The sequence below is a fragment of the Melospiza melodia genome, chromosome 17 (genome assembly GCF_035770615.1).
Source record: "Melospiza melodia melodia isolate bMelMel2 chromosome 17, bMelMel2.pri, whole genome shotgun sequence".
NCBI lineage: Eukaryota > Metazoa > Chordata > Aves > Passeriformes > Passerellidae > Melospiza > Melospiza melodia.
This window is the reverse complement of record NC_086210.1, coordinates 11,744,844-11,766,693: the sequence shown is the minus strand read 5'-3', so window position 1 is coordinate 11,766,693 and position 21,850 is coordinate 11,744,844. Positions and strand designations below refer to the sequence as shown.

At 50.8% G+C, this 21,850-nt stretch overlaps 1 protein-coding gene and 1 pseudogene across 1 annotated transcript; one reads left to right on the top strand and one right to left on the bottom strand.

Moving 5' to 3' along the window:
* Nucleotides 1-845: 845 nt before the first annotated feature.
* SNRPA (small nuclear ribonucleoprotein polypeptide A) lies at nucleotides 846-11,340 on the bottom strand. Its single transcript, XM_063170996.1, has 7 exons — nucleotides 11,266-11,340; nucleotides 10,331-10,416; nucleotides 10,000-10,172; nucleotides 7,757-7,939; nucleotides 5,153-5,323; nucleotides 4,333-4,421; nucleotides 846-2,293 (listed from the first exon to the last, which is right to left on the bottom strand). Exons 2-7 carry the CDS (start codon nucleotides 10,401-10,403, stop codon nucleotides 2,134-2,136), a joined length of 849 nt encoding a protein of 282 aa, XP_063027066.1. The 5' UTR covers nucleotides 10,404-10,416; nucleotides 11,266-11,340; the 3' UTR covers nucleotides 846-2,133.
* Nucleotides 11,341-11,507: 167 nt separating this feature from the next.
* On the top strand, nucleotides 11,508-20,287 carry LOC134426002 (zinc finger protein 135-like; annotated as a pseudogene).
* Nucleotides 20,288-21,850: the final 1,563 nt, after the last annotated feature.

Genomic DNA, 21,850 nt, shown 5'->3' with positions numbered 1-21,850 from the left:
TGGGGAGGGGTCTAGGAGTGGGGAAGGGATCCATAAGAGGGACAGGGTCTAGGAACGGGGAGGGGTCCGGGATTGTGGGGATGGGTCCATTCCGGGATTGGGACGAGGTCTCTCCCCGGGGTCAGGGACCATTACTGGGTTGAGGTGTCTCCCCTTCCTGATCCCGCCGCTGTTTCCAGGGAATGGCTCCAATCTCAACCCCGACCACAAACCTGAGGGGGTCAAACACCCCAAATCCTGGGGTCAAACATGCCAAATCCTGGGGTCAAGCCCCTGACCCCAAATCCTGGGGGTTCCAACACTGGCGGGAGAGGTCAAACATCCCTAAACCCAAATTCTGGGATGTCAACCTCCCCCCCTCCACCCTGAAACCTAAATTTTAGAATCAAACCCCCAAATCCCAGGGTGTCAAACACTCCCCAATTCCTAAGTGTTTGGGTTGAATCCACATAGCCCCAAATCCTGGGGTTTAAAACATCTGGGGTGTCCACCATCTCCAATGCCCAAAGTTTGGGGTCAAATATCTCCAAACCCTAAGGTGCCAAACACCCTCAATCTCCAAAATTTGGGCTTAAAACCCCCAATCCCCAACTTCTGGGGTTTGAAATATGTGGGGTATCCAACCCTCATCCCCAAAATCTGGGGTCCAATCCCCTAATCCCCAAATCCTAGGGTCAAAGCCCCCCAAAATCCCAAGTCCTGGTCAAATACCCCCAAACCCTGGGGTGTCAAACACCCCAACCCCCAAATTTCAGGATCAAATCCCCCCAGTCCCCAAAGTCTCAGGAGTCACGCCCCCTGCCCCCCCCCATCCCCAACATCCCCCCAAAACCACTCCAGCCCTTGGGGGCATAGTGGGGTTTATTTTGGAAGGCTCCAGGTGCAATGTCTGCAGAGAGACTCTGGGTACAATGCTGGGAAAGAGCCCAAAACCCCCTTGGGAATCCCAGAAACATGTGGGGGAGTGGGAAAAGGGGATTTGGGCTTATCTGGGGTGGGGGCAGCTCCAGGTGCAATGTCTGCAGAGAGACCCTGGGTACAATGCTGGGAAAAACCCCAAAAACTCCTTGGGAACCCCAAAAGCCCCTGGGGGATGGAGAAAGTGAATTTGGGGTGGGGATCCAGGGTGGAAGAAGGGCATTTGGGGTGAAAGAAGAAGGATTTGGGGTGAGAAGATGTAGGGAGGAAAGAAGAGCATTTAAGATGGATAAAAGAGATTTTGGTGTGAGAGGAGGATTTGGGATGCACAAAGACGGATTTGGGATGGAAAAAAGGAGATTTGGGTGGGAAAAGGAAATATTGGGATGGAAAAGGATTTTGGGGTGGAAAAAGGGGATTTGGGGTGGAAAAAGAAGGATTTAAGATGAAAAAAGGAGATTTTGGGGTAAAAAAGGAATTTTGGGTGGGGGAAGGGGGATTTAGGGTGGGGAGGGGAAAAGGGAGATTGAGGTGGGAATTGAGGCATTTAGGGTGGGGAAAGATTTTTGGTGGAAAAAGAGGATTTAGGGTGGGCTGGGAAGCACTTGGGGTGGGAAAAGAGGATTTGGAGTTAAAAAAGGAGATTTTGTGTGGGAAAAGGGGATTTCAGGTGGGCAGGGAAGGATTTGGGGTGGAAAAGGGTTATCTGGGGTAGATAAAGGAGATTTGGGATGCACAAATGATTTGAGGTGAAAAAAACAGGATTTGGGGTGGGGAATTGAGGTGGAAAAGGGAGATTTTGGGATAGGAAAAGGGATTTGGGGACTCACAAAGGATTTGGGCTGGAAAAAAAATAATTTGAGGTGGGAAAAAGGAGGATTTGGGTTTAAAAAATGAAGATTTGGGCGGAGCTGAACTTACCTGGGGGAGTGGGGGTGTGTGTGGGGTTTGGATCAGGGCCAGGACTTTTTCTGGGGCAGTTTTATGGGATTTAGGGTGTTCTGGGGTAGTTTAGAGGGATTTTAGGGTGTTTCTATGGGATTTTGGGGTGGCTTGGAAGGATTTTAAGGTGTTTCTATGGGATTTTGGGGTGTTTTGGGGCAGGTTTTGGGTATTTAGGGGCGGTTTTGAGGCGCTTTTTTGGATCTTGGGGTATTTCAGGCCCTTTTTTGGGGGGGTTTAGGGGTATTTTGGTGGGGTTTGGGGTGTTTTGGGTCACTTTTTGGCGAAAGAGATCTTCATGGCGTTGCTCTGGGTGATCTTGAAGCCCTGCAGAGCCTCACGGGCAGCGCCCGCCTGCACCTCGGTGTCGAACTCCACGAAGGCGATGTCGTGGCGCCCGGGCACCAGGCGCACCTCCTTGAACCCTGGGAACCTGGGATGGGGAGTGGGGTCAGGAGAGCCTGAAAAAACCTGCGACCGTTCTCCCAGAAACCTGGGACCGTTCCCCAAAAAATCTGACTATGTTCCCCAAAAATATTCCAGAAATGGTTCCCCCAAAATTCAGAAATGTTCCCCAACAAAATCCAGAAATGCACACCCCAAATATCCAGAAGCATCCCCCCCAAAAACCCCTGAAACAGCGTCTCTTAGAAATCCAGCAGCATTCCCAAATATCCAGCCATGTTCCCCAAAAAATCCAGAAACTTCTCTCAAAAACTCAGAAATATTCCCCAAAAAACCTGAGAACCTAAAAATTTACCCCCAAAATCCAGAAGCATTCCCCCCAAAAAACTCGGAAACATTCCCAAAAAGATCTGGCTACATCCCCCCAAAATCCAGAAACGCTTCAAAAAAAGTTCCAGAAATCCAACTCCCCATAAAAGTCCAGAAATGTTCCCCTAATATCCAGAATTTCCCCTCAAATTCCAGACTTTTCCCCCTCAAAAGATCCAGAAATCCAACTGCACCAAATATCCAGAAACATCCCCAAAAATATCCAGCAATGCTCCCCAAAACCCCAGAAATCCAACTCCATAAACATTCCCTAACGTCTGGGAACATCTCCCTCCAAAAATTCCAGAAACATTCCCCCAAAAATCCAACGCATTCCCCACATGACTCTTCTCAAAATACCCAAAAAATCTCAAATTCCAGGAATGCCACCAAATGCCCCCGAGGGAGCTCCTGGATTCCCAATGCCTGGGAATTTGGGATGGGGGGTTGGGGTCAGGAGGAGCTGAGAATTTGGGGAAATCCCTAAGAAATCCAAGGGGGAGAGCCCGAGTTTGGGAAAACCCCCAGTATTGGGAAATTACCCCCAAAATCCAACTGAAAGGCTCTCAAAATGGCTTGCGAATCTCAGAACGTCCCTCAAAACCCCAAAATATCCCCAGGAACCCCAAAAGTCCTGCAGGATTTCCCCAAAATTCCAGGGAAATGCTCTGAAAATCTTTCAATGTTCAACTCCCCAAAAATCCAACAAACCCAAAGATTCCAAAACATTTCCAAAAATCCAACATCCCATCAATCACAAATCCAACTCTAAATCCCACTTAAACATTCTCAAAATCCCCAAAACTCCAAAAACCCAATACCCCGCAAAATCCAGAAATATCCCACAAGATCCCGAAAAATTCCACCACATCCAGAAACATACCTCCAAGATCCCACAAAAACCCTCCCAAAATTGTTCAAAACCTCCAAAATCCAACCTCTCTAAAAGTCCAGAAACATTCCCCCCCCACCAAAACCTCCCTGAAAAAATCCAGAAAGATTGCCAAAAATCCAGAGATGTTCCCCAAAAAAATCCAGGAGTGTCCCCCAAAACATCTAGAAACATTTCTTCCAAAAACTGAGAAATGGTCCTCAAAAAGTCCAAAAACATCCCCCCAAAAACCCCAATAAACTCTAAAATTGAGGATCTTTCCGCAAAAAATCCGTAACTGTCCCCACAAAAAGCCAGAAGCTTTCCCTGCAGAAAATCCTGAAATATTCCCCAAAATCAAGGAACTTCCTCCCAAAATCCACAAATGTTCCCCCAAAAATCTGGAAACATTCCTCAGAATCTAGAAACTTTCTTAAGAAAAAACAGAAATGTTCCCCCCAAAACTGATAAACCTGTCCCCCCAGTCCAGAAAGTTTCTCCAAAAAAAAAATCCTGAAGCATTCCCAAAAATCGTGGAACTTCCCCCAAAAACTCCAGAGCCATTCCTAAATAAACCCAAAAATCCAACTCACCTAAAAAAACAAAAAACATTCCTCAAAAAAATCTGGAAACAGTCCTCCAAAACCCCAGAAATTCCTACTCAAAAAATCCAGAACTTCTCCCCCCAAATCCTGATATTTGCCAAAAAAAAAAAAAAAAAAATACAGCCCAAAGGCCTCCTCGCCTCTCTCCACCCTCCTGAAGCCCCAGAATACCCCAATCCCCCAGTCCCTGCCCAGAATTCCTGGAATTGCCCAAGTTCTCACTGGTTGAAGAGCATGGAGAGCATCAGCTCGTTGGTCTCCTCAGGGAGGTTGGTCAGGAACAGGATGTGGTTCGGGGGGTTTTCCGACAGCTGTGGGGAATGAGAGAAAAACCCCAGAATCAGCACCAAATCTGCCCCAAACCAGGCCCAAAATCTACCTAAAGTCACACTGTGTACACACTAAAAAAAAATCTGCCCAAAAATCCACCAAAATCCTGGAAAAACTCCCATAAAAATCTGCACAATATCCCACCAAAACCCCCCAAAAATCTCTCTAAATAATCCCCCAAAAAGTCTCTCCAAATCTGACCAAAAATTCACCAAAATTCCACCCAAAAGACCACAAAGTTCATGCCAAAAATCCTTACAAAAAATGCACCGAAGCCCACAAAAATCACCCCAAAAATCCCCCTAAATCTCACAGTAAAAATCTTCAAAAAGTACCACTAAATCCCCATGAAAATCTCACAGAATCCATGCAGAAAAATCTGCACAAAAATCCCACCCAAAATCCCCAAATTAAACAAAACCACCCAAAAAATCCCTCAAAATCGTCCAAAATATCCCTTTGAAATATTGCACAAAGATTGTCCCAAAAGCCACAAAATCCACTGCAAATCCATTCAAAAAATCCACATCAAAATCCCACCAAAACCCTCATAAATCCACCAAAAAATGCCCCCAAGTTCCCTCAATCCTACCAAAAATCTCAGGAAATGTACCCAAAAAATCCCCACCAAAAATTCCCTCAAAATCCCACCAAATTCCATCACAAAAATCCCACAAGTCCTCTAAATTACTCAGGTTCTGGGGTCACTCACAGGCTGTGGGGTAGGGATCGGCGCCATTCCAGGCTGTGGGGCCATTCCCGGGGGAATTCCGGGATTTGGGGCCATTCCTGGGGCTGGAATCATGCCCGGGGGGGGGATGTAGGGCGGCTGTCCCCCCAGGTGCGGCAGCATCCGGGGCGGCTGCGCCAGTGGCGGCATCCCCTGAGGAGAGACCCCAACACACCCCAAATCATCCCAAAGGCACAGACAGAATCCCGAAGTTATGCCAAAAGTACAGTGAGAATCTCAAATCAATGTAGAATTATGCCAAACCCACACGGAATTATCCCTGAACTACGCTACAGACACGCAGGGCCCCAAAACCGCCAATTTTCCCAAAACTATGAAAAATTACCCCAAATTATCCCAAACTTACCCTGAAAAACCCCAAAATGACACCAAACAACTTCAAAATTACCCCAAATAACCCCAAAATTACCCTAAATAACCCCAAAGGCACACAAAGAACCCAAATAACTCAAATCCCCCCCAAATCCCATCCAAATCCCCCCATGCCCTCCCAGAATGCCCAGGAACAATCCCAAATCCCCTGGAATGATCCCAGAATCCCCCAGAATGATCCTAAATTACCCATAATCCCTCAGAATCATCCCCCAAATCCCCTGGAATGATCCCAAATCCCCACAAATCCCCCAAAATTCTCTGGAACAATCCCAAAATCTCCCTGAACCTTTCCCCAAACCCCCTGCAATGATTCCAAAATCCCCTGGAACCATCCCAAAACCCTATTAAACAATCCCAAATCTCCTAAGAACAATCCCCAAAATCCCACAAAATGATGCCAAATTCCCATCAACTGATTCCAAATCCCCAGGAATGATCCCCAGTGCCCACCCAAACATCTCCAAATCCCCCAGGACTGATCCCAAAATCCCCTAAACCGATCCCAAATTCCTGGCACTCACAGGCACTGTCCCCTGTGCCCCAATCCCAAATCCCATAAATCCACCCCAAAATCCAATTGAATGATCCCAAATGCCCCAGAACCACCCCCAAAATGATCCCAAAGTCTCATTAAACAACCCCAAACCCCCTATAGTGATCCCAAATGCCCTGGGAACAATCCCAAATCACATAAAACAATCCCAAAATCCCCCAAAGCCATCCCAAATTCCCCATGCACTCACGAGCACTGCCTTCTGTGCCCTGTTCCCAATCTCAAATCCTATAAATGACCCCAAATCCCATAAATGATCCTGTAAATCTCCTAGCACCCACTGGGCACCACCCCCTGTGCCCTGATTCTGATCTCATAATTCCATAGATAACCCCAAATCCCATGAATGACCCCAAAGCCCATAAAACAATCCCATAAATACCCTGAGACTCATGGGCACTGACCCTTGTGCAACAATCACAAAATCCACAAATTACCCCAAATCCCATAAAAGATCCTATAAATCTCCTGGCACCCACTGGCACCTCCCCCTGTGCCCTGATTCTTATCTCAAAATCCCACAAATGAGCCCAATCCCATAAATGATTCCAAATCCCACAAAACAATCCCATAAATCCCATGAATGACCCCAAATCCCACGAACAACCCCAATCCGACGAATTAACCCCAAATCCCACTAATAACCCCAAATCCCATTAAATAACCCCAAATCCCACTAATAACCCCAATCCCACGAATGATCCCAAATCCCAAGAATGACCCCAAATCCCACGAACAACCCAAATCCCATGAATGACCCCAAATCCCACAAACAACCCCAAATCCCACAAACAACCCAAATCCCACGAATGACCCCAAATCCCACGAATGACCCCAAATCCCATGAACAACCCAAATCCCACAAATGATCCCAAATCCCACGAATGACCCCAAATCCCACGGACAACCCAAATCCCACGAATAACCCCAAATCTCACGAATGACCCCAAATCTCACGAATGACCCCAAATCCCATGAATGACCCCAAATCCCACGAACAACCCCAATCCCACAAATGACCTCAAATCCCACGAATAACCCCAAATCCCACGAATAACCCCAAATCCCACAAACGACCCAAATCCCACTAATAACCCCAATCCCACGAATGATCCCAAATCCCACGAAATAACCCCAAATCCCACTAATAACCCCAATCCCACGAATGATCCCAAATCCCACGAACAACCCCAAATCCCACGAATGACCCCAAATCCCACAAACAACCCAAATCCCACGAATGACCCCAAATCCCACGAACAAACCAAATCCCACGAATGACCCCAAATCCCACGAACAACCCAAATCCCATGAATGACCCCCAATCCCATGAATGACCCCAAATCCCATGAATAACCCCAAATCCCACAAATTAACCCCAAATCCCACGAACAACCCAAATCCCACGAATGACCCCAAATCCCATGAATGACCCCAAATCCCACGAAGAACCCCAAATCCCACAAATTAACCCTAAATCCCATGAATTAACCCCAAATCCCACTAATAACCCCAAATCTCACGAATATCCCCAAATCCCACAAACAACCCAAATCCCACTAATGACCCCAAATCCCACGAACAACCCAAATCCCACAAATGACCCCAGTCCAATCAAGCAATCCCCTGGCACTCACGGGCACTGCCCCCTGCGTTGCCCCCTGCGCTCCAGCCCCACTCTTTTTGGGGCCAGGGGCCTCTCCCCCCTTGGCTTTGCGCTTGTCCCGTTTGCGCTCCCGGTCCCGATCCCGCTCCCGCTCCACGAACGTTCCCTTCATCTTGGCGATGATGTCCGAGTCCGTCTTGGCGTACTGGATCCGCTGGGACGGCACATTCCCAGGATTGGGGCATTTGGGGGATTTCAGAGCATTCAGGGCATCTCTGGGAGGGATTTTGGGGTTTTCCTAAGGGTGCTCAGATTTGAGGCTTTCCAAGGGATTTCTGGAGGTTCCAAAGAGGATTTGGGGTTGTTCCATGGGATTTTGGGGTGGTTCCACAAGATTTGGGATCAGTCCAGGGGGTTTTGGGGGTGTTCCCGAGGATTTTGGGGGGATCTGGGGAGGAATTGGGGCTTTCTGAGGGATTTGAGACTTTCTCAAGTATTTGGGGGAGTTCCAAGAAAGATTTTGGGTTTTTCAAGGAACTCTGGGAAGTTCTAGAAAGAGTTTTGCATATTTAGAGGAATTTGGGGGAATTTAGAGGGGATTTGGGTGAGTTCCAAGAGGGATTTTGGGGTTTTCCATGGGATTTTCAGGAATTCTGTGGCATTTGGGGAAGTTCCAGACAGGATATGGGGGGGTTCCAAGAGCAATTAGGGACATTTTTGAGGAATTTTGGGAAGTTCAAGAAGGAATTTTGGGAGAATTCAGAGGAATTTGGGAGGTGCCAACAGGGATTCTGGGATTTCCAAGGGGGATTTTGGGGTTTTCTGAGGGATTTTCAAGGGTTCTGAGGGATTTGGGAGAGATTCAAGGAGGGATTCAGGGACTTTCTGAGGGATTTTGGGGGGTTCTGAGGGGTTTTAGGGAATTTCAAGAGGGAATTTGGAAGAATTTGAAGAGATTTCGGGGGGGGTTGGGGTTTTCCAAGGGATTTTCAGGGGTTGTGAGGGATTTGGGAAGGTTCCAGAAAGTATTTTGGGATTTTCAGATGGCGTTTGGGGGAGCTCCAAGAGGAATCTGGGAGTATTTCAGGAGTCCTAGCAGGGATCTAGGAATTTCTGAGAGATTTTGAGGGAATTCAGAAAGATTTAGGAGGGATTTGGGAGTTTCTGAGGAATTCATAGATTTTGGAGGACCTCCAAGAGGGATTTGGGGGTTTCCAACAGATTTTCCAACAGTTTCCAGGTTGAATTTGCAGTTTCACCACAGGTTTGCCATAGAAGTGAAAGCTTTGGGAATTCCTGGCTGGATTTCAGGGGGTTTCCAGTAATTTTGGGGTTTCTTCCATGATTTGGTTCTCACTGGGTTTGGCCGTAGCAGAGGAAGCTTTGGGGCAGGTCCTGGCTTGATTTTAGGTGCATTCCTAGTGGGATTTGTTGTGTTTTTTTTGGTTTTTTTTTTTTTTTTTTTTGGTGGGATTTTGGGGATATTTGAGGCTGGATTTAATTTTTAATTTTTTCCCCCCAAGAATTCTGGGTTTTTCCCCCAAAATCTGCGGATTTTTCCCATAATTTAAGCATTTCTCCCCAGAATTGTCTCTCACCAGAAACTTGCCATAAAATTGGAAGCTTTGGGGTGGTCTGGTTGAATTTTGGGGATATTTGATGCTGCATCTTGGGGTTTTTTTCCCCCAGGAATTCAGGATTTTCCTCAGAATTCCAGGATTTTTTTACAAAATGTCAAAATTTTCCCTCAGGTTTGGCTATCACCATGCACTTGTCATAGAAGGGGAAGCCTTACGGTGGTCAGGGTGAATTTGGAGGATTACAGGTTGGATTTTGGGAATACTTGAGGCCAGATTCTGGCATTTTTTCCCCCAGAATTTCAGTTTTTCTCTAGAATGTCAGATTTTTTTCATCAAGTTTCTGTCCCACTGTGGGCTTGTCATAGAAGGAGAAGCTTTGATTCCTAGTTTGATTTGAGAGTGTTCCCAGGGGATTTTGGTAGATTTCCAGCAGGATTTTGCGGTTTTTTTCCCAGAAATTCAGTCTTTTTCCTAAAATACCAGGAATTTTTCCCAAAATCCCAGTGTTTTTCCACAGAATTTCTGTTTCACCATGGGTGTATCATAGAGGAGGAAGTTTTGGGGTGCTTAGGGTGAATTCAGAAGGATTATAAGATAGATTTTAGGGATATTTGTGGTCACATTTTGGTGTTTTTTCCCTAGAACTCCATTTTTTTCCCAAAATGCCAGAATTCTCCCCCAGTCTCTGTCTCACCATGGGTTTGTCGTAGAAGGGGAAGCCCTGCATGGAGCGCAGGGCGTTGGTGGCGCTGCTCATCTCCTTGAAGATGACAAAGGCCTGGCCCCGCATGCGGAGACTGCGAGACACCAAAATGTCCAAAATCTGCCCAAACTGCGAGAAAATGGCGTAGAGGGACTTCTTCAGCTCTGGGGACAGAGTGACAGCACGGTGACAATGGGGACAGCACACTGGCAATGGGGACATCACGGTGACACACATGGGGACATCACGGTGACAGTGGGGATGCACAAGGCACAGCCTGAGCCCCTGGTGACATTCAGAGACCCTCCCAGCCCCTCCTCACCATCCTTCTTGATCTTCTCGTTCAGGTTGTTGATGTAGATGGTGTGGTTGGGCCGGGGGTCCTGCACTGCCATGGCCAGGACTCCTCTGTGGGGACAGGAGGGCTTTAGGGGGCATCTGGGACCCCTTCACCCCCTGACACCTCCTTTAGGTGCCCCCAGACCCACCTGAGATACCCCGCAAATTCCCCCCAGAGTCACCTCAGAACCCCTTAGATGCTCCGAATCCCCCTCAGACCCCTCTAAACCCACCTGAGAACCCTCCAGACCCTCTCAAGCTCCTCCCCAAGCCCCTCAGACTCCCCAAAGCCCCCTCAGACTCCCTCATTCCCCCCAAACCGACCTCAGATCCCCCTATTTTCCCTTAACCACCCCTCCAAAATCGCCCATTTCTCCTCAGACTCACCTCAGATCCCCCTAACCAACCTCAGATCTCCCCATTCCTGCCCAGACTCACCTCAGAGCCCCCCCTCCCCCTCCATTTCCCCCCAGTTCTACCTCAGACCCCACAAAAACTCCTCAAACCACCCAAAGCGCCCCCCAACAGCCTCGGACCACTCAATTCACCTACACCCACCTCAAACGCCCCTAACTCCTCTCAAATCCCCCTCAAACCGCCTCAATTCCCTTCACGTTCGCCCCAAATCCACCTCACACCCCACAAAAGCCCCTCAAACAACCCCAACTGCCCCCAAACGCATTCCCAACCCACCTCAGATACCCGTCTTTTCCCTGCAGTTTCCCCCCCGGACCAACCTGACATGCCACTAATTATCCCTCAGACCCCGCAAAAATCCCTCAGACCGGCCCAATTTCCCCCAAATCCGTCCCGCAGCAACCTCACACCTCCCACTTCCCCTCAGAGCCGCCTCAACCCCCACCTATTTCCTCCCAAAGCCATCTAAGACCACTCCATTCCGCTCATACCCCACCTCACCTCCTTCCTCAGCCGTTCTCCCCTCAGACCGACTGCCACTGCCGCCACCGCGTCCGCCGCGTGCGCGGGCCCCTTCCAACCAATAGCGGCGCGGGCCCCTTCCAACCAATAGCGACGCGATCCTCCCCAAACCAACCACTCATCGTGCGGCTCGACTCACAACGCCCGCCTCCCCCGCGCTGCTCCAGCCAATTAGAGGCGAGCCGGAAGTGGAGCCCTCTGACCCCGGGGTCGGGCGTGAAGCGGGCACTCCCTCCGCCTCCGCCTCCACCGTCCCGGGCTCGGGCGGGTGCTCCGGGAGGCGCTGGGAGAGGACCGAGCGATCCTGGAGCTGCTGAGGCGGCCGGGACAGGTGGGGGATGGGAGATGTGGGGGGGGCTGGGGGTTCTAAGAGGGAATTGTTGGAGGTTCTTGGGGGGGTTCTTGGGGTCCTGGGGGGTCTGGGGAGGGGTATTTGGTGGGGGGGATCCTGAGGGGTCCTGGAGGTGTCAGGGAGGCTCTAGGGAGGGGTCGTGGGGCATTGATGGGGGGGGATCTGGGGGGGGGGGGTGTGGATGGGGTCTTCAGGGGGGTGTCGTGGGAGGGTCTTGGGGGGTTTTGGGGAGGGGTCGTAGGAAGGTCTTGGGAGGGTCTGGGAGGTCCTGGGGTGTTGTGTGAGGGGTTTTGGGGGCCCTGCGGGGTCCTGGCTTGGTTTTGGGGAGGGGTCTGGGGGATCTGCGGATGATCCCTGAGGAGGATTGGGGAGGCGTCGGAGGGAAGGCTTTTGGGGGGATGGGGGGTCTTGGGAAGGCTCTGGGTGGGGCGGGGTCTCCGGGGACATCCTGGGCTGGGCTTGATTGGGGTCTGGGGGCTCTCAGGGGGTTCCTGGGGGTCTCAGGGGTTTCTGGGGGTATGGGGGACCTGGGGAGGGGTTAGGGGTCCAGGGTGGTCCTGGGCCAACCTTGGGGGGCTCTGGAAGGGTTTGGGGTTCCTGGAGGGGTGATTTGGGAAATCCTGGGGGAGATTTGGGCGTCCCAGGGGGTCCCAGGCCCACCCTGGACCGGGGTCTGGGTGTTTTGGGCAGAGGGGGCACAACAGGGGTTCCCAATCCCCGTTTTTATGCAGGCCTCCCATCGTTTCCCCTCCCCAAAAAGTTTCAAGGGCCCCCTGAAGTGGCTCCTGTTCCTCCAGCCAGTGCTCCCTTGATCCAAGACATCCCCCATGAGTCTGGGGGATTTTGTGGGGATTTTTGGGCATTTGGGGGGGGCTTTTTTGGGCTTTGGGGGATTTTGTCGGGAGTTTAGGAGGAATTAGTGGGTTTTTGGAGAGAATTACTGGGTTTTGGGGGGTTTTGTGGGTTTGGGGGGTTTTGGATTTTGGGGGATTATATTGGGGTTTTGGGGGGGTTTATAGAAATTTTGGGAAGTTTTTTTGAATTTTGGTGGGTTTTACTGAGATTTTGAGGTATTCTCTGGGTTTTTTGAAGAATTTATTGGGATTTTTAGAGGATTTTGTTTTTAGTGGGAGTTTGGGGGGGCTTCAGGGTTGGGGGGGCTTTATGGTTGCCCCTGGGTGCGGGGAAGGGCTTAGAGGCACCAAAATCTCCTTAAAACCCCTAAAAGTTCCAATAAAACCCATAAAATCCCAATTAAATCTCACAAAATTCCCTTAGAACATCATAGAATTTCAGTAAAAGCCCACACAATCTCTTGAAATCCCAACAAACCTCTCAAAACTCCAATTAAACCCCAAAAATATCTCCAAACCCACAAAAAATCCCACAAAATCCCCCCAAGATCCAAAGAAATCCTGGCAACACCCAAAAAGCCCCACAAAAACCCACCAAAATCTCTCCAAAAACAAAAAAAATCCCAAATGAACCCAAACCCTCAAAGAATCCCACTAAATGCCCCCCAAATTCTAATAAAATGCCCTCAACCTCCCTAAATATAATAAAACCATTAAAAACTCTAGACTCCAACAAAATCATAGTAAACCCCACTAAAATTTACCAAAACCCAAAAAAATCTCAATAAGCTCCCAAACCCCCCCTAGAAAACAAACCCGCAAAGCGCCAATAAAATCCCCCCAAATCCAAACCCCTCGAAGTTCCTCAGCTCACTGAAAACCCTGCAATTATCTTCAAAAAACCCAATAATTTCCCTTAAACTCCCAACAAAATTCCCCGAAGCTCAGAAGAGGCCAGTGTCCCCAAAAGCCCTCCTGAGAGCCCTGGCCCCTGCCAGTCTCAACTCAGTCCCATCCAGGGGTGCAGCCAATCCTGGTGCCAATCCCAGTCTCGGCCCCAATCTCAGCCTGTTTGGGTGATTTTAGGCCAAACTGGACAGGTTTAGGGTGGGTTGCAGATCCTTTGGAGTGATTTCAAGCCTTGTAGTGTGGATTTTAGGCCTCTTTGAATGACTTTTAGGCTAAATCTTGTGGGTTTTAGAGTGGATTTTAGGTCCCTCGGGATGATTTTAGGCCCGTTTGTAAAGAGTTTAGGCCTGTTTGGATGATTTTAGGATAAACTGGGCAGTTTTAGTGTGGATTTTGGGACCCTTTGGCTGATTTTATGCCCATACTGGGTGAATTTTAATCCTGGGTGGGTGATTTTAGGTTCCTTGTTTTGGTGGTTTTGGGCCCATTTAGTTAGATTTTTGGCTTCTTTAGTTAATTTTAGGTCAAATCAAGTCTTTTTAAGGTGATTTTAGGTCCTCTTGTGTTGGTTTCAGGGATGTTTGGGTGAATTTAGGTCCATGTGGGTGATTTTAGTAAAAAACAGGTGGATTTTAGGTGAATTTATACACATTTGGGTCATTTTAGGCAAAACCAGATACTTTCAGGGTGGATTTTAAGCCCATTTTGGAAATTCAGGGTGATTTTGGGCCATTTTGTACAAACTACTTTGGGCAATTTTAGGCCCATTTGGTTGGATTTTAGACCCCGTTGGATAACTTGAATCCCATTTGGCTGATTTTAGGCCAAACTGGGTCCTTATAGGAGCGCGTGTCCCCTCTACCGCGCCCCTTTTGCCTCACAGTTTGGGGTTTGGGAATGGGGGAGAGGGAGGGAGGAAGAGGTGGAGTGGCAGCAGGAAGCAACAGAGGAAGAGACAATGGGGGAATCTCATGGCCCTGGCAGTTCCTGAACTCGCTGCAGCCCCGGGACCATTGTCCCCCACCCTGCAGGTGCCTGGGCAGGGGGAGCTGGCTTTGGGGTTTTTTGGGGGGATGTTTGCAGCTGGCAGGGCTCCAAAGCCGAGCCGTGGATGGCCCTCGGGGGGACATCGGGGGTCCCGGTGTGGGTGGTGGCAGAGCCCTGGCGGGGGGGGTTGGGCTTCCCGGCCGGCCCTCCGAGCTCTGCCGGGGCCTCGTGGGGAGCGCGCGGGAGCAGCGGCACCGGCGGGGGGACACCAGTTCTGGGGAGCCCCAGGAGAGCCCCAGAAGGGCAAAGCAGGGACCCTGAGAGGGGGAAACCCCCTGGGATTGCCAGGACCCCAGCAGGTGGGATAGCTGGGAATGGGGTTTGGGGTTCCTGGTGTTGGAAGTGGCTGCTCCCACTATGAGCCCCCTCGTTGCTCCCCCCGTTTCCAGTTTCCGCAACATTCCCACTATGAGCCCAGTCACTCCCAGTCATTCCCTATGATGATACAATTTGCTCCTAGCAAGATCTCACTTGCTCCCAATTTCATCTCGTGTGTTCCCAGTTCTCCCAGTTGCCCCTAGCATAGTCCTAGTCATTCCAATATGGTCCCTGTCTCTCCCAGCATGGCCCCAGTCACTCACACTTGCCCCCAGCATGATCCCAGGTCCTCTAGAGCATTCTCAGCCACTCCCACTTTGGTCCCAGGCACTACTTCTATGGTGTCAGACACTTCCAGTATATCCCAGGTACCCTGAACTTTCTCGTAGTTATTGCCAGGCACTTCTAGTTACCTCAGTGAACCTCCTGCTTTACTTGCCCCTGTTTTTATCCCACTCGCTCCCAGTTCTTCTAATTATGTCCCCAGTTGGCTCCCAGCATGGGTCTGTTAGCTCCCAATAACCCCCAATCAGGGTCCAATGACACGCACTCTAATCCCAGTATAATTCCAGTCACTCCCAGTCTGATGTCAGTTGCCCCCAGTGTGATCCCAGTTGCTCCCTGTCAATGCCAGAGTGACCCCAGTAGCCTCCAGTATGATCCCAGTAAATCCCTATCTCTCCCAGTGTTTCCCAGTCACCCCCAGCATGCTCCCAGTAACTTTCAGCATGATTCCAGTTGCCCACAGCCACTCCTAGTCAATCCCAGTATGATTCCAGTCACCCTCAGTATGATCCCAGTTGCCCCCAGTATAGTTCCAGTTGTTCCTAGTTCCTACAAGAATGATCCCAGTTGCCCCTAGAATAGTCCTAGTCCTTCTCAGCATGGTCCCTGTCACATCCACTGTCCCCCAGTGTAGATTCAATCACTTGCAGTTTCTGTAGAGTAGTCCCAGTCATCCCCAGCATGGTCCCTGCTGTTCCCAGTGTTGTTCCAGTTATCCCTAGTATGGTTAGAGATGCTACAAGTTGCCCCAGTGAGGCTCTAGTTACCTGAGAATTATCCCGGTCTTTTCCAGTTATTCCCAGTTGCCTCCAGCATGATCCCAGTTTTTGTTTGCTGCCCAAAGTATAGTCCTAGTTGCTTCCAGTATGATCCCAGTTGTGAGCTCAGTCCCCTCAGCATGGTTCCAGTACAGTCCAGTTGATCCCAGTTGCTCCCAATGTGTCCACAATTTCCTCCTGACATGGGCCCAGTAGCTCTCAGTAACCCCCAGTCAGGTTCCATTCACACCCATTGTAATCCCAGTAGCTCCCAGGGTGGTCCCAGTAGTGCCCATAGTCACTGCCAGTATGGTTCCAGTCATTCCTAGTATGATCCCAGTTGCATCCAGTGTCTTCTAGATCCTCCCAGTATTATTCCAGTCATGCCCAGAGTGCCTCTCTATAACTCCTAGTGTGGTCCTAGTTGCTCCCAGTCACCTCCAGTATGGTTCCAGTCATGGCAAGCACCTTTCCAGTCACCCCCAGTCTGATTCCAGTAGGATCCCAGTCACTCTTACATACTCTCAGTACTATTGTACTTACTCCCAGTATGATCCCAGTGTGACCTTGACATAGGCATACCTCTTGCCATTATCACTCAGCATGATTCCAGTTGCTCCCATTTACCCCCACTATCGTTTCAGTCTCTCCCAGTATAACCCAGTTGGTCCCAGCATGTTCCCAGCACTCCCAGAGTTGCTTCCAGCCCATTTGATCACAGCTACTCCCAGTCACCATTAATGCAGTCCCAGTTGCTGCAAGTATGATCCTAGTCTGTCCCAGCATGGGCCCAGCTGCTTCCACTGTGATCCCTGTAGGATCCCAGTTGCCCCCAGCATGGTTCCGGTTTCTCCCTGTTCCTCCCAGTGTGAAGCCAGTTGCACCCAGTTGTCCCTAGTATAGTCCTAGTCATGCTGTGGATGATCCCAATCCCTCCCAACATGGTCCCAGTCATGCCCAGTTGCCACCAGTGCAGACCCAGTCACCCGCATTCTCTCCCAGTTGCCCACATTGTCATCCCAGTTCTCCTCAACATGCTTCCCATTGTTCCCAGTGTGGTTCCAGTCAGCTCAGTATGGTTACAGACACTCCTAGTATACCCCAGTTGCTCTCAGCATGCTTGTAGTAATTCCCACTCATTCCCAGTTGCCCCAGTAAGTTTCCAGTTACCCCAGTATAGCATAGTTCCTCCCAGTGATGCCACTCCTGGCATCCCCCAGCCCTCTCTGCATCCCCCCACTCCTGGATGTCCCAAGAGGAGCCCCAAGGGCTGGCAGTGGCCAGGCAGGGTCCCCAGCAAGCCCCAGTGTGGATGTGCAGCCCCCAGCAAGGCCCAGTTTGCCTCTCCTTTGGCCCGGGCCAGGTTCCCCCCGGCCCCAGTGGGTGGGAGCAGCTGAGAGCCCCGCGCTGCCCATCCTGACCTGTTCTGGCTCCATCCCCGCTCCTGCCGCAGGCTGCGAGGGTGTGGCTGCTGCTGGGGGAGGAGGGTTGGAAGTAGGAGAAGGAGGTGGGCTTAGGGAGGAGGAGGAGGAGGGATGGAAGAGGAGGAGTGTGAGGAAGAGGAGGATCAAGGAAAGGAGAAGGAACCACGAGGTCGAGCACTCCCTGAATTTGCAGCCCTGCACCTGTGGGATCATCACCCCCCCATTCTGCAGGTGACAGGGAAAGGGGACCTTGGCCCAGATATTCTGGGGGCTCTGTGGGTTGGGTTTTTTGGGGAGCATGTTGGGAGAATGAAGAACTGTACAGCTGAGTGGAAAAGGCCCCTTTTGGGGACATTGAGGGGTTCCGGTGGCAGCTGCCGGCAGAGGCAGCCTGGAGGATCAGAGCCCTGTGTTCCCCAGGAGCCCAAAGTGGGGAGCTCAGAGAAGGGGGAGTGCCGTGATTCACAGGACCTTCAACAGCCTGGAGAGGGGCAGGGGGAACTCCTTGGAGCTCTTGCACCCCAAAGCAGAGAAATAAGGGGAGAAGGCACCCTGGGACCCCAGAAAACCCCCAGCATTCCTAAATGGGGAGACTGAGGAGAGGAGAACCTTTTGTATTCCTGGGATTCACAGCAGCCTGAGGAGGATGGGAACCGAGGAGAAGGGAGACCCACAATATGAGCACGACCCCAAGCAGCTGGGACAGGGAGGAATCCCCTAAGACCAAAGGGGAGAGACCAGAGATGGGGAACTTCTGTGAGGTTTTTTCGGAGTTGAATCTTGGTGTTCTGGAGGATTCTATGGACCCCCGATGCCCAGTGACTTCCAGAGATGGACTTGGGCAGAAGGACCGTCAAACTCAACATGCTTATCCCTTGTTTTTCCCCAAACCAGGATTTCCCATTCCCAGCCCTTGGCTGGATGGAGAAGGAGGGTGCAAGGACAAGGAAGATGCCACGGAACACCCAGGCAGGTGAGGAGGAAGTCAGTGCCCCTTTCCCCCTCTCTTCTGCTCCATCTCTCAGCCCAGCACAGGCCCCAGCTGCAGGACAACCCTGCTGCCAAAGCTGTCCTGCTGGGGACGCACTGGGGGGATCTCCTTGTCCTTCCCTGTGGCACAGAGGGAAATCCCATCCTCTCCTTGTCCTTCCTCCCCCAGAGCAGGAGCTGAGGATGGGGACCAGGGAGGACAAATCCCCACTGCAGAACCTCGTGGAAGAGGCTGTTTTGAGCAGCTCCACAGCACAAGAATCAAAGGGGAAAGAACAGCCCCGGAGATCACACGCAAGGAGGGGCTGCAAACGCAGATCACGGGGATCTGAGGAGGAAAGACCCAACCTGGGCCAGGAAGGCGGCCAGGGATTGAGCCAGAGTTTGGACTTGGTGGTCCATGAGCAGCTTCATGATGGCGGGAAGCCCCACAAGTGCTTGGAGTGTGGGAAGAGCTTCAGCCGGAGCTCCAGCCTGATTCAGCACCAGAGGATCCACACTGGGGAACAGCCATATGAGTGTGGGGTATGTGGGAAGAGCTTCAGAGTCAGCTCCAGCTTCATCCACCACCAGATTATCCACACTGGAGAACAACCCTATGAGTGTGGGGAATGTGGGAAGAGCTTCAGCCGGAGCTGCTCCCTCATCCGTCACCAGGTGGGACTCACTGGGGAGAGGCCCTATGAGTGTGATCAGTGCAGGAAGAGGTTAGTCTCCTTGTGCACCAGCGCACGCACACAGAGGAGAGGCCCTTCCGCTGCCCCGACTGTGGGAAGGGCTTCAGGCAAAATGCACATCTTGTCACGCACCGGCGCATCCACACTGGGGAGAGGCCCCATGAGTGTGAGGAATGTGGGATGAGCTTCAGCCGGAGCTCGCACCTGATCCGCCACCAGAGGACCCACACTGGGGAGCAGCCCTATGAGTGTGGGGAATGTGGGAAGACCTTCAGAGTACCAACCTGATCCAGCACCAGAACATTCACACTGGGAAGAGGCCCTACAAATGTGGGGAATGTGGGAAGGGCTTCAGCCAGCGTGCCAACCTGGTCCAGCACCAGGTCATCCACACTGGGGAGAGGCCCTACAAGTGTTCAGAATGTGGGAAGGGGTTTCGGATCAGCTCACATCTCCTTGTACACCGTCGGACTCACACAGAGGAGAGGCCCTTCCACTGTCGCAACTGTGGGAAGGGATTAATGTACAACTCCACCCTCATCAACCACCAACAGATTCACACAAAGGAGAGGGCCTTCTGCTGCCCTGACTGCGGGAAAGGCTACAAGCACAATTCCTCCCTCATCAGCCATCGGTGCATCCACACTGGGAAGAGGCCCTATGAGTGTCCAAAGTGTGGGAAGAGCTTCTCACAGAGCTCAGCCTTGACCAAGCACCAACAGAGCCACCAGTAAGGAAAGCCCTGTGAGTGCCCCGATTTCAGGAAGACCTTTGTATGCTGCTCCAACTCCATTCCCTACTGGAGGACCCTTGTTGGGGAGAGCCCTGGTGACCCACATTCCCTTTGATCCATGTTGGGAAGGCACCTAGCTGGTTATCCTTTTGTTTTGGCCTTCATTTTCTTCTGATTCATCTTCATCCCTTAAAAACAGGCAAAACAGGCTTGAATAGAAAGAAACTGATCAAAGTTATCTAAAGTCCCATCATTTCACAGTTTTAGAGGGAATTTATGATTTGGGGACATGATCTTGAGGATTTATGGGTCCTGGGAGGCTTTTGGGCAGTGTTCTCCATCTCTTTGCACTGCAGAAACCAAGAGGGATCAATCTGTCTCCTCATAGCAACTCAGCCCCACTGAAAACCATACAGTTGTACCCCAAAAGGGCTCAAACCCAACTCAAAATTCCTTGTTCCCTCCTCAAAAATCTCAATTGTGTGCCAAACTCACTTGATTCCAAAGCCACCATGGTGAGAAGGGGTTGGAAGGAGATTGGGAGAAGTGGGATCCAAATTTGGAGCGGTGGATTAGGATTGTGTGGGGCTGGGCAAGTGGGATATATTTGATAGTAAATAAAACTTTCAGAGTTAGTGATTTCTGTCCCATTCATTTTCAGTCAGTTGCAGTTCTGTTTCCGGAGTGCCACCTTCACAGCTGATTTTTTTGTGTCCTCCTTTCTCTCCTGCCTCTCTTTGCCTGCTCTATTTCTCTCTCAGTATCTCCCTCGAGTCAGGGCAGCTGCCACCCTGCTCTGATTTAATTCCCAATGCAGGAGCTACAGCAACAATCGGTGAAGTTTTGAAGGCTGGCAGTGAAATGTCACTGTAAGATCTTGCAAGTAGACTTGGCTTTCAGCCCCTTCTTAAGCGCTCTGCCTTCAAGGGCAGGAACACCTTTTCCTCAGGGGGAACTGGAATTCCAGACTTTTGGAGTGTGTGCCATGCAGGACCATACAGACTGGGATCATGCGGACTGGGATCATATGGACTGGGATGGCTGCACCAGAACAATGTGAACTGAGGCAGTCCCACCCTGCCTAGGGATCCCTCCCAGTCCTGCATGGGGGCATAGCCAAAACTCTCCAGAGTGAACACGGAAGTCCTGGATCGATCCCGGTGCCAATCCCGTTCCCAGTTTTGATCTCAGTCTCTGTCAGGAGCACTCCCAGTGTCAGTCTCAGTCCCAGTCCAGTCTCAGTCTCAGGGCGCTCCTGGAGCATTCCCAGTGCTGATTCTCATCCTGGTGTTGATCTCAATGTCAACCAGCTGTGCTGGTCCTGGTCTCAGTTTGAGTCCGTGAGCAGTGCCAGTCTCGGTGCTGGTGCCACTTCTGGTTTCAGTCCTCATCTCAGACTTGATCTCTGAATTGTCCTGGTTCTAATGCTGGTACCTGTGCCAGTCTTGGTCCTGGAGTGCTCCCTGTGCCAGCCTCAGTCCCAGTCCCAGAGCGCTGCCAGTCTCAGTGCTGATTCCAATGCCAGTCTTGGTCTCAGTCCCGCAGTGCTCCAGAGAGTCTCCATCCTGGTCCCGGTCCCAGAGAGGTGCTGGTGCCAGTGCTGGTCTCAGTTCCAGTCCTGGTCCTGGTCCCAGAGCACTCCCGGTAGCAAGTCCCAGTGTCAGTCTTAGTCTCAGTCTTTGTCCCAGTGCCAGTTCTGGTGCTGGTTTCAGTTTCAGTCCCAGTAATGGTGCCTGTCCCAGAGCGGTGCTGGTCTTGGTTCTGGTATCAGTTCTGGTCCCAGTCTTGGTCCCAGTCCCTGAAACTTTAGGCCTGTTTGGGTGATTTTAGGCCAAGCTGGGCAAGTTTAGGGTGGGTTTTAGATCTGAGTGATTTCAAGCATTTTAGTAGGGATTTTACGTCCCGTTGGATGATTTTAAACCTATATGGGTGGATCTTAAGCCCGTGTGGGTGGTTTTAGCCCCCTTTTCTTGGTGATTTTGGTTTCAGGATTCAAACAGTGTTGTCTTTCCCCACAGCTGTTCCTTCAGCTGGATTACGAGGGCCTTTTGGCCTCTGGACCCACGCTTTGGCTCCATTATTAGAACTGATAGATTCAAACCCTTTATCTCCAACAACAGTGATATTTGGAGGTGCATCTCCTTTTTTCACAATTGTTTTTAAAACCGCAGTATCAATAACTGTGCTACCCTATCATGGGGTTAAATAATCACACTT

Bases quoted from the DNA above. Each gene is read 5' to 3' on its own strand.
- SNRPA (XM_063170996.1), bottom strand. From the start codon at position 10,403: ATGGCAGTGCAGGACCCCCGGCCCAACCACACCATCTACATCAACAAC. The intron at 10,173-10,330 runs GTGAGGAGGGGC...CTCTGTCCCCAG, and splicing joins CGAGAAGATCAAGAAGGATG to AGCTGAAGAAGTCCCTCTAC. The intron at 5,324-7,756 runs GTGAGTGCCAGG...GTCTCTCCTCAG, and splicing joins CAACGCAGGGGGCAGTGCCC to GGGATGCCGCCACTGGCGCA.